We start from the raw sequence: 12,623 nt of genomic DNA, 5'->3' as shown, positions 1-12,623 counted from the left end.
CCCGCCCCCCCCTCCTCCTCCTCCTCCTCCGCCTCCCCCTGCATTGCCTCCTACAGCAACGCCTGCACCAAATCCACTTCCATGACCCGACCCAGAACCTCCTCTTCCACCGCCTCCACCTCCACCGCCTCCACCACCAAAGCCGTTAACTCCGTTTCGTCCACCAAACCCAGCACCCGCACCAAAACCACTTCCGTGCCCATATCCAGCTCCACTAACACCACTTCCTCCTCCACCACCGCCGCCGCCTCCTCCTCCTCCTCCTCCTCCTGCCCCACCTAAACCGAACCCCGCTCCAAAACCTTCACCATGACCAGAACCACTTCCCCGAGTACCACTACTTCCTCCACCTCCACCTCCACCACCTCCGCCACCTCCAAATTGGCCGAAAAAGCTCTTGCAACCGCGCCAACCTCCATAAGGGCAATAATCATCACCACCCTCACCAAAAGAAGAATAAATGCATGCAACAAGAACCGAAAGATGAAGAAGAAGAGGCAGGGAAACAGATCGAGTGCTCATGGCTCCTCACAATGATCACTTAGTGCTCTACTCCTCAAAGACCGCTTCTATTTATAGACATGCACTCTCCCAATCATTTACTACTCATCATCCCTCTTTTATCAATTAACTCTGCATGTGCTGTTTTACAAATGATCCTATGTTCTCCCTTTCTTCTTTCTTCTTTTTTCTTAAACTAAAACTAATCATCTTGATGGAACCATTTGGACTTTAGGTGACCAAAAGAATTAAATTACGCAAACATAAAACAATAGTGTAAGTATCCTTTTTCTATTATTAAGAAATATAATTCAATTATATTATATTAAAAGTGGGATCGTGTGTACTGTTAATAAAAATTGACCAATCACATAACAAGTATGATATACTTATTTTATAATTGATTTGATTTTACTAAACCTAATCCGAATAAAAATTTTCCCACATATGAATATAAATATCGATATGTTACTCTAAAGTATGGCAAAAGGTCCTTCACTGTTTTGTCTGTTGAATGGCTTGAGGCCTCATAGTTAATATATCTCAGGCTTTCAATTTGATTAGGGCAAATTACTTTTTTAGTCCCATAAAACAAGAGTAAAACTTATTTTGGTATCACAGTTATAATAGATGTAACTTTTAGTCTCATAAAATCATATATTTTTAATCCTAAAAAGTCATGTGCGTTGTCAAAGGTGTTGTTTGGGACTAAAAAGGCCCAAAATTATATTTTATTTTTACTAAAAAGACGTGGTTTTAAGTTTTATGGGACTAAAACCATTACCTGCCATAATTGTGGTACTAAAACAAATTATACTCTTGTTTTATATATAGGATTAAAAATAATATTTTGCCCAATTTGATTAATATGAGTTAGAAGTTCGAATTTGGAGTATGTTAGATTAAATTAAAATTAATTATATGATGAATGTATTCTTATACAATTAATGTATAATTTAAAAGAATTACAGTTAATTTGTATCAAATTAATACAATATTGCTTTTAATGTATTACTTTTTTCACCGTGAATTGCTTATTAATTAAGCTGAAGAGTAGTGTTTGTTAATGTTGGCGATGACAGCTGCTGATGGTAATGGAGTCCAGGTGCCATTTTTATAGGAATATCAAGATTACATTACATGTGATTTAGATTACACTAATTATAATATAACCTTAACTATATCTTTAATTTTTTTAATAAAATTAATCACGGGTAATTCTTCAACACAACATTAATTAGCTTAATTAAACCTACCTCAAACTACAAAATATCGTTATCGTTATCATTTCATCCCTTGTTTAATAATCTTGGTACCTCCCTAGAAGAATCAATTATTTTACCTTTTATAAATGAGTGTCGATGATATTCGAATTCAGTTAAAAAAAAGTTTTATTTGACTTGTCTCTGATATTACGTAAACGACGCATAATCTAAATTTGAAAGTATTAGAAAAAAAGTTAATTAATATTTAACATCATAACAAAATTATTGCCTAAACACACTTAATTAATGAATTATTAGTTGGTTAAAAGCAGAAAACAAATTAATTCCAAGAGATTGTTGGTGATTTGCTAGATATGATGGTTCAGTGGATGGAATACATGGGATTTTTAATGTGTACAATTAAGCAATGTGCAGTTATTAAAATAGGATGACATAAAGGCAGGTGCAGTAGTCCAATAAAACTGGGTCCGTCGCCGTTTCGGGTAGCCCTGCCCCATTTTCCCACTTCACCACTAGTACCTGCCACCACCATCAACATTCTAATTTTCTCAATATTATTTTCAACTAATTATTAATGGATATATATACATATATATTAAGTTTCTAGACACATATCGTATTAATTATTTTAAATTTATTAATTATTGAAGACTAATCATAGCCATAATTAAGAATTTATTTAATTTTCATTATAAAGAATTTCTCTCCTCAATTTTTTAATTTCCTCCATTAAGTATTTTTATTAATATTCCATTACTTTGGATGGCCCAATACATGTGACTACACTCTCCAGCATGTGCTAAGTTCGTCTAAAGCGTAAAGACAAACACATACCTCTATCCCACTGTCAAACACAAATTACTCTCCAAATCATAGATTGCTTCTACTTACTATATATATAAATCAATTACTCCATCTCTAACATCAGTACTTGAATAATACCATCTGCTTTACGATTTGATTAGTATCCCATTTCATGAGATACTATTTATTTTAATTTCATATGAATTTTATAATTTTATTCTGAAAAGCCTCACTAAGGAGAGGAGATCTTGGAACTTATAAGCTAATCAAGCTCCTCATCTGCAACCAATGTAGGATGCGTACCTAATCAGAATCGAACATGTATATAATTTTTGATCCGTCTTTACCAATTAAAACCAACAAGAACTGATCATAGGTTTCTTTTGGATGAAGCATAAGTTGCTCGATCACTGGTATACGAAAAAGTAATATATATTGTATAGGCACCGAATTTATATGAATTTAGATCAATATTTCACTATATTCTTATTAAATAGTTGATAATTCATTAATTAGATGTAAGATAAAGTTAAAAAATACACAAGAAAGTGGTGGCACCATTACTAAAAAAAGTGGTGGCTTTGTCCAATTGAAAGAAAGTTTAGTTAATCTGGAAAATACTTAAAATTTTATTGTATTGGTATCCAGTTGGTGTTGTAATTCTGTATTCAAGTTGTTATGTATTTCATTAATAAATATATCAAAAGTAGGTAGCATGAATTTCGTACAACACCATAACTTTCCGTGAAAGAGGTGTAATGCCTTTGACCCCATCGCTTCCCTAATACTCCGACATTTGTCGTGCAAATCAATTTGGTTTTTAATTTATACAATAGATTAGATGGACATATGATGTTGTCGTATTTGGATTGAAAAATTTAAATTAATAATTTCAAATTTAAAGAATTATTTTTTGGATAATTTAATAAGGTAAAGAAATTCAAATTCTTATTTCCCATTTTAAATATTTAATTTATTTTACCGTCTGATAATGAATTTCAAATCTATTAATATAGAGTCATTTTAATTCAAATTCTTCATTTGAAATAGATCCTAAAATTATTATAATTCAAATAAGAAAATGAAATTAAAAGTAAAAGAATTTCAACTGAAGAATTGTAGGATGGGAAGAGTAGTTCCATTGAAAAAAGTAGGAGCATCAGAAATTAATATGGCAAGAGAGAAAGAGTGGTTCAAGAATGATTTTGTGATTATGTTCCCTGTTTTGTGAAAGCTTTATCATATCATACCAATAATTGTGATCCAGTGCAGTGCAGGCCGTAGTCAAACTCTCTCTCTACTGTCTTCCACTATTTCTTCTAATATAATTATGCCCTATACATATATATATATTCTCATTTTTGGCGCTACATTCTTCTAATTTGATTTATTGTAAGAATTCTTTCATTTCAATAATCTAGCAAAAGGAACATCAATTAAATATATTATTTAATTTGATTTTATAATCGATAAGAACGACTCACTTTCAATATCCAGATCATTGTGTATTTAATTCTATCTGTTCCGAAGGTAATTTTTGATTAAAATAATCATGATCATATAAATTAATACAGAAAACTAATTAAAAAAATTAAATATATTATCTTGTTTTAATATGTGGTGCTGATCAAAATCAATATCATTCAAAAATATTATGTAAAAGAAAAACACATTTAATTATACTGTTTTTCCGTGTTATTTCAATGGACCCTGATTGAAATAATCATGGTTAAATGAATTAATAAAAGAAATTAAATATAGCATTTTGATTAATTGAAAAAAGAGATGATAAAATTCAACTGATACATATATATATATATAGTTATGGGTCTTAATTTCCTCCATACAAATTCTTTGATATTAGCAAAACAAAAACTAGATACTTAAAGTCATTAATTCTGTAAATTAAGTCTAATACGAAGATAATATGTATGTTAATTTGAATTAATTAACCAAGAGTTAGTTCAAGGGAGACATCATTTGTGTCTGTGGATTCAGATGGTCCTAACCCTCTGGGCTCGACCCTTAAAGCCCTCGGACACCCCGAAACAAAACTTGATTGCTTGCTGCCACTGTTCAAATCTCGTAGCACCACTTGCTTCTCCTTGCTCCTCTGAAATCAACGTATATGTATACAAATTAAAATATTAATTAAATAATAAAAAAAGGCACTTCTTTAAGGACATGAATTAATAATTGATATATACTTTATAATAAGCTAAATTAGGGGAAATTAATAATAATTGCAGATGTAACATGTTGCATGTGTTGGAACTGGACTACTTATGGTGCAATCCTGCCGGGTATGAAATTGGAGTTCAGACCACAATTTAATTAACTCACTCGCACGTTGATAACGTCTGGGGTCCGGACCTGTGCGTGCAATCCTACGGTTGCAAGAGAAGTAGTGTTTGTTAATGGAGGTTTGCAGCCGCGGAACAAGTCCCTGAGCATGATGGAGTAGTTGAATCTCTGGCCATTGTCTGGGTGGTAAAATGGGGGAACAATATTAGCTTCGGTTTCCATTGCTTTCAGTTTCACCTCTTGCCTGCAAATTAATAATTACATGTATAATTCATATGATGAATTTAATTTTACTAGCAATGTAGCAAGGTCGCACCAAATTGGAGGCCGCGGCCTTGTGTTATCAGAGACATGGGACGTAGAGTAGAAACAAGCGCAATGTTGGTCCTGAAAAGGCGCATCTTTGGTAATTGATAGCATGTCAGGGTTTTGGCTGTTGGAATATTGTGAAGAGCCTGAAATCTGGAAATAATTTGGTTGTGGAATGGCTTCCGTTTTCTTGTTCTTTCCTGCCGCTGCTTCTGCTGCTTCCACTTCTGTTTCAAATACTAGAATAGATTATGTACCAGCTGTAATAAAATCAACAGTTAATATATAAGCTACCTACTGCTACAGACAGGAATTCTGCCCTGCCCTATTATATATTTGAATTTTTGAAAATGTTAATTAAGGCTGGACATATAAGCTAGTAATTAATCCCTTGATTTTAATTTATACATATTGGTTAATTAATTAATACTACTCCTGAATTCATTACTAGAAACCCCATATGACTTCCAAATGTACAATTAATATTGTTTCAATTAATTGCATGATGAAAATTAAAGATTAAATCATGTTTCTTGTCCATGGTTAATTAGAATCAATTAATTCAGATGAAAATTAAAAAACATAGACAATATATACAATTAAGCATTTATTAATATCAATAAGTAATATATATATATATGTCTATTTACTCATGTAACTAAGTTGGCCATCTACTGTATTCATCAACGGTTCAAAAATTAATTGAACGTGGGATATCTTAATTAGTATCAACAGATTAGCTAAGACGCATTTATATCAATCGAATTTTCTGTTGCAAATCATATTCGATCTTCTGCTCCATTCAACATACACATGCCACGGATAATAAAATTTAAATTATGGTGCAAAAACAACTGAAATTTTCATTCTGTTCTTGGTTTAAATTTACTAGATTAAATATTAGTTTAATGTGTAATAATCATTCTTTATTAATCTTTATAATTGGGATAATTAATAAATAATTGGTTAATTATAAGGGATCAATAGTATTCATTAATTCGGAATATATATATATATATATATATATATTTATAGGTACGTACCCTGTAACATCTGCTCATGCTTCATGCTCCTGTACATCTGTCCATGTCCATGACAAGAAAATGAGATAAATTAAATGATGACATCTCTTGAAAAAAACGAAATATTCCAAAGAATTTAATAAAAAGAATTACGTCATTTATATAGCACAATTAAATTCACAAAAAAAAAAATGTAAACCCTAGAAGGAAGAAAGGAAGGCTTGGTTTGTCTTCAACCTGAAGATGGCTCTTGACGTGTGTTATGGTCAGCCCCTTCACATTCATCAACTCCAGCACCATTTTTGGAGTTGCCCCTATTCATTTAATTACAATTATTAATAATTATAACATGATCAGGATCATATCTTAATTATGCAAAATATTCATTAATCAAACTGAAATTAAATTAAATATATTGAGATTAATTCAACTTTTCCTTTTTTTTTTGATTTCACACACTCAAAAAACACGTAAACTTTCATGCACATGCAATTATATAGTTTAATTTCCAGCAGAGAGATGGGGTGCAGGCTTACTATCCTCTCCTCCAAGGCGCTCGACGGCGTTGATGAAGCACTGATGAAGATCATGCGTCCATCTCAACCGAGGCATTTTGGACCTGACATAAGGCCTGACGCCTGCAGCTTTAGTCGGCGGCGGATGGCGGTTGATCTCCGGCTGCGAAACGAAGAACCCGTCAAGAGAGCGATCAGCTGCTGGTATCATGTTGAGGGTGGAGAGAGCAGGCGGAGAATCCATGAATTGATGAAATTAATTTGACAAGTGAGGAGAAAGAGAGGGTTGGGGTTTGGGTTTGGGGTTGAGAGTTTGGTCTATGTGAGAACAAAAGAGAATAAATATTAGGACGAGTGTTGTCACCATTTTTGTCCATTTCTGCAGCTTTTGTGAGGGTTAGTTTAGTCTTTTGGGATTTCGATTGTGAACCGGAAAAATAGAAATTTCGTCACTGAATTCCAGAGGCTGGGGATAAGTTCAAAAACGCATTCATGATTGGGTTAAACTTTTGATGTGGGGTGAAAAACGTTTTGTGACAGTATTAATTACTTTTCTGGACATTCTCTCATTAGCTCCATATCACAACATTCGCTTCCACTACACCATTGTGAAGTTGGTGGTGGAGAATTTCAAGGTACCAACTCACAATCAATTTTAAGCTGAAAATACATGATTCCATACTCCATCAAATTCATTGGTTAAAACTTGTTATATTCTTTGATAAGCTTTCTAGTTCCTTTATTGGATTAGTACAAAAATAATAAAATATACTAAAAAATATCAACTTGCCTAGACAGCTCGATTCAAATAAGTTATAACTCTACCTAAGACTAACTCAAAATCTTTTATTCCACTTTAATTATTACATGATAGTATTGTGTCAACGTACATCGTATGTTATATGGATCTATATTTTCGAACTAGAATTTAGTTCAATTGTATATATTAAATCTAAAAAATGAAAGCGAGTTAGTATAATTTATGGAGTAACAATTAGTTGCCAAGTTGAGGTCTCATTGACTTCTAAGGTCATACGTTACAACTTCACTGTATGTATGAAATGTTGTTTCACTGTATAATAGTTGTTTTATACTATATAATATATTATTTAAATTTACTTTATATAATATTATTAATCAAAAAATAATAATTATAATTATTTTTATTAGACATTGATATTCAACACTCATTCCTTTCCTTTTTCTTTTTCCCCCTATACATACAATTTATTAACGGATAGTACATTCAAATATAAATTACTAATTAAGTACAACAATAATTATAAATAAAAAGTTAATAATAAATTATTCATGAACACCTACATTCACCAAACTCCAACTTATGATATAATGGCAACACACACAATATTTTAATAATGGAGCGGAAACAATTGAAAGTAAAAAAATAATGAAAATATATAAGTCTTGATACTTTAGAATAATGAAAATAAATTATATTAACTTTTATACAAATACCATATTTATATGTATATATAAAAAAATGCAATAAAACTCAAATAACAAATCCAAACCAATTTATCAATTAAAGGGTAAAAAGTGAAAAGTGTAAGATGAGGTGAGAGCAAGTGATGAATCGATATATAGTAATGAATTAATTGGCACACTCCAAATCAAATCAAATGTTGAAAACAAGTCAAGAGAATTAGAAGGTGGGAGGAAATGTGAAGAAGCAGCCAAACACGAATATGACATAAGAATGCATGTCCATGTCCTTAATTCCCTATTTCATTAAAATTCTAGTACTATGCTATATATATCCTTCCATCTTCTCAGTAGTATAGTATTAGTATATATGTTGGGATGGGGTGGGGTGGGGTTGCAGGCCTCCTGGGCCGACCGCCGCCACCGCACCAGACGTCATCCGGACCTGTGGTGTTCAATTTTTTGTATCAAGGCCGATGGTCTTAGTCTTAGTCTTAGTCTCAGTCTTAGGTGGGTTGAACTTGATTCTTCTGGATGGCAGCTGCCAAAAATTGAAATTGGAGGAGACTCGCCAAAGTTTGGGTGTCGGGACGTGGGGGGTATATATATAATTACGGTCTGCGTTGGCTTGCTGGGCCTGGGTGCATGCATGGACACGTGTTCCTCTTCATCACGTAACCAATATGGATGGATGGAGTCATCATCAATCATCCTCACTCTCTCTACTCCCTGCTACAAATATTTTATGTGCCTCTTTTATTTCTTCTATAAATTAACTAAATAGGAATTACTTATCGAGTGTTCGTAATTGATTGTGCCCATTGCGAAAATATTTTTTTTAAAATAAAATTAAATTTGATCACATTCTAATCATTCATACAAGAAGAAATGTTATATATATTTTGATGTCCTTTAAAATTATTGGGTCAAACCCACAAGTTAAGCATATTAGCCCAACTAGATCACTAGTAGGATGGATAAGTGCCCACCAGCAGGACGGATAAAGCCCATCAGTAGGGAAAATAGAACCACAAGCTTACCTGCTACTTTACTGAATTGGCAGACCCAATAAATAAGTTTATTTCAACCAGGCACGTTACCACACAGCTTAGAGGACATGTCATATAGTTTGCCGACACAATTGTACACATCACCCTAAAATATCTTCAGGTGTTTCGAAGTAAATTGATCATAAACGAGCTAAAAAAATCTATAAATAACTAATTCTCGAAATTGTAGGCAGATTTGATAGGGTTGAGTCCAACTCATGTATCATCAACGGTTTGTTGCTTATGACAACCAACTCAAATAACTTTCTAATGGCATATGGAACTCAGTATTTAACTCCGTATTCAACTCTGTACAAGCCTATAAACAGAAGTCTTGTGCAGATTTTCGGTAACATCAAACAACAATACACTTATTCTCAAACTCTCACTTTCTTGCACCATTCTCTCTTCGTTTTTAGCATATTTCAAGCTCATATTTTGCACTCCATGAATATTTATTACTTTCACATCATACTTTACCATTATTCTCACTTTATTTTAAGTTTTTCTTTTATTTCTTCTCTAATCTAATACTGACTTAAACATCGGAGTACCAACCTCTGTTTTGCAAGACTATTCTTTCAATAATTTTAGGATTTTTTTAAAAATCCTTCAACTATTATGGTGAGACCAAAGTTTTTAAATACATCATATACATATATATATATATATATACCTTTTTTGTAATTATAAACTTATTATATTTAAATTAGTACACGATTCATTAGATTCATCCAATTCGATCTAAATTGTGGTACACCCTATTTTCATCGAATAATAAAAATAAAAAAATGAATTAAGAAAAACCCAACTTGTCTTGTCGATAGCAATGGGCCTTTCAAGGCTGGCCCATATTAACATACTGGGATTTGACACGGATAGGCCCAAGTCCAACTCATGTTTCGGATATGCAAACATTCTTGACCCGTATTTATTTAATTTGGTCCACAATATTCTCTCGTTTATTTCATTTTGGTACGTTAAAATGAACTAATTACACAATTGCTTTTGCTTTGCCCCCCAAAACAAACGGATTTTACAATTTTGATTATTTTTCCTCCTTAAACAAACTAACTCTACCTTTTCCTCAAGGTGCATTACATAGTAGCTAAAATGACATTGAGCGTCTTTTATTGTTGTCACATGCCCCTATATATATAAGATGAATGTTAGCGTCTGTCGATTATCAGCCAATCACCTATTCCATTCGTCTCTTCGATAGCTTTCAAATTTCAACTATGTTCCAAACTCGTCGATACCCAACACTGTCCAGAATTAAAGTTGCCTTGTCAATGAAAACACCCTAATTAACTTAACTTTCTCATACCAGAAATAAACAAGACAAGAAAAGGCATCTCTCTCTCTCTCTCTATAGTTTCTGTTTTCGATGGCAACGAGGACTATTTGTCTCAACTCTCGTCAATGCATGTACTAAAATGTTGATGCACCAATCCTGCTGACGTAAGAGAGAACCCACAATTCAACCATGGCAAAGAAAAATGTCACTTTGACCACCCAGGCCTCCTATGTAAGCTGCTAATCACCATACATCTCTCTCTCTCTCACACACAACACACGAAACATGATATTAATGTGATTAATTACTATAATGCAGATTACAGTGGATAACGGATTGGTAAGGCTGACGATATCGAAACCAGGAGGACTATTGACTGCCATAAAGTATGGAGGAATGGGCAATCTGCTGGACCTCAAATCAAACGAATTCAACAGAGGGTAACTTCCGATTCTTCATTCATACTACGAAGCATGTATCAATCAAGCTGTCCTATGGATTATCGTGTCTTAACAAGCTATACAGAAAGCATTTAAGTCAAACAAGATTTCATAGTATGATCCAAAGTAGTTCAAGAATCAAGAATCTTGTATTAGTGATGACTTTTTACTGAACTTGCAGTTACTGGGACATTAACTGGAACTTGCCAGGAGGCCAGGACAGATATCAATTGTATGTAGGTTGTCTGTGTTATTAGAGAAAACCTGTATAAATCTAAGGATGAATATTAAAGGGATTCCTGTTCTCCTGCTTTAGGCTCAGAGGATCTGAGTATAGTGTGATAAATTTGAGCAATGATCACTTGGAGGTATCATTTAAGAGCATCTATGATCCTTCAATTCCAGGGACCAGACTTCCACTCACTGTCGACATCAGGTCTACATTTACACTAGCAATTTCTGTCAATTCTTAAACCAAATCTTTGTACAACTAAGACAGTTCCAGGTTTCAGGTATGTTGTACGAAGTGGGGTTTCAGGGTTCTACTGCTATGCGATATACGAGCGCCCTCCAGGCTGCCCTGCCTGTGATCTTGCTCAAACAAGAATGGTGTTTAAACTGCGACGTGAGAGGTGAAATTACTTAAAAGACACTATATATGTATGTTGTTTAACTATCGGATTGGTACGTAGTTAATTATTTAAGTTGATTATGATACCGGAGCAGGTTTCACTACATGGCAATCTCGGACAAGAAACAAAGAATAATGCCTATGCCGGAGGATCTACTTCCTGGTAGAGGCAAACAGCTAATAGTACCAGAGTCTGTTTTGCTTGTGAATCCCATAAATCCAGACCTTAAGGGAGAGGTATGGTTTAGTAAGGTCCTATCTGACAGTATAGAACGTTATGTCTTCTTTATGTGCTAAGATGACAAATTTTTCTGTGTTACGGCAAATCAGGTTGATGACAAGTATCAGTATTCCATGGACAACAAGGACGGTGGAGTCCATGGCTGGATAAGCTCCCACCCGATTGTTGGGTTCTGGATCATATTTCCCAGCCATGAGTTTCGCAATGGTGGACCTACTAAGCAAAATCTTACCGTCCACACCGGTCCAGCCTGCCTCGCTGTAATCTTCCTTCTCAATACCTATGAAACAAGCACTAGTATAAATTCCATGCATTAAGTTTCATACACTTACTAACAAAGCTAATGGACAATTTTCTCAGTGAGAGATGATTTGCATCATCTCTATTCTCAATGTATTCATTCAAATCTACAAAAGCCCGAGTCTTTATTTTTCCTTTAACAAAAGAAAACTTGCAAAACCTCAAAAGGTAGTCCAAGTTGAGGATCTGATGTCTGGTGCAACAGATGTTCCATGGTAGTCACTACATTGGGAATGATATGGTTGCTCATTTCGAAGAAGGTGAGACATGGAGAAAGGTTTTTGGTCCCTTTTTTGTATACCTCAATGCAACCACGGATGCCTCAAAAGCTCACAACCTATGGCTAGATGCAAAGAAACAGGTAGTCTGTCCCCTGAGAATTCTGTAAAAACATGCAAAGAAAAATGAGAAGCACACATCATTCGATGGGTAATATTTATGATGAATACTTATGATCTGATGAATATGAATCATCTGAAGAGGTTAATGGAAGAATCGTTATGGCCATATGAGTTCATCTCCTCACCGTATTATCTAACTT

The 12,623-nt window shown here is 33.8% G+C and overlaps 3 protein-coding genes across 3 annotated transcripts in view; 1 reads left to right on the top strand and 2 right to left on the bottom strand.

The window, feature by feature from the left end:
- Nucleotides 1-522, bottom strand: part of LOC105168598 (glycine-rich protein DOT1-like) — an 847-nt gene extending 325 nt beyond the window's left edge. The window contains exon 1 of the mRNA XM_011088733.1: nt 48-522. Within this exon, the coding sequence (XP_011087035.1) occupies nt 48-522 (475 nt within the window). The remainder of the gene's footprint in view (nt 1-47) is intronic.
- On the bottom strand, nt 4,363-6,973 carry LOC105167992. Its single transcript, XM_011087890.1, has 6 exons — nt 6,703-6,973; nt 6,404-6,480; nt 6,188-6,224; nt 5,152-5,371; nt 4,875-5,079; nt 4,363-4,644 (listed from the first exon to the last, which is right to left on the bottom strand). The coding sequence occupies exons 1-6, from the start codon at nt 6,923-6,925 to the stop codon at nt 4,480-4,482; spliced, it is 927 nt and encodes a 308-aa protein (XP_011086192.1). The 5' UTR covers nt 6,926-6,973; the 3' UTR covers nt 4,363-4,479.
- The window catches only part of LOC105168597 (probable rhamnogalacturonate lyase B), a 4,177-nt gene continuing 2,085 nt past the window's right edge, over nt 10,532-12,623 (top strand). The window contains exons 1-9 of the mRNA XM_011088732.2: nt 10,532-10,701; nt 10,789-10,910; nt 11,092-11,142; nt 11,227-11,346; nt 11,423-11,542; nt 11,637-11,778; nt 11,872-12,042; nt 12,288-12,443; nt 12,563-12,621. Coding sequence (XP_011087034.2) covers nt 10,660-10,701; nt 10,789-10,910; nt 11,092-11,142; nt 11,227-11,346; nt 11,423-11,542; nt 11,637-11,778; nt 11,872-12,042; nt 12,288-12,443; nt 12,563-12,621 — 983 coding nt within the window. The 5' untranslated portion in view covers nt 10,532-10,659. The remainder of the gene's footprint in view (nt 10,702-10,788; nt 10,911-11,091; nt 11,143-11,226; nt 11,347-11,422; nt 11,543-11,636; nt 11,779-11,871; nt 12,043-12,287; nt 12,444-12,562; nt 12,622-12,623) is intronic.

The sequence above is a fragment of the Sesamum indicum genome, linkage group LG8 (assembly GCF_000512975.1).
Source record: "Sesamum indicum cultivar Zhongzhi No. 13 linkage group LG8, S_indicum_v1.0, whole genome shotgun sequence".
NCBI lineage: Eukaryota > Viridiplantae > Streptophyta > Magnoliopsida > Lamiales > Pedaliaceae > Sesamum > Sesamum indicum.
This window is presented reverse-complemented; position numbering and strand designations above follow the sequence as displayed.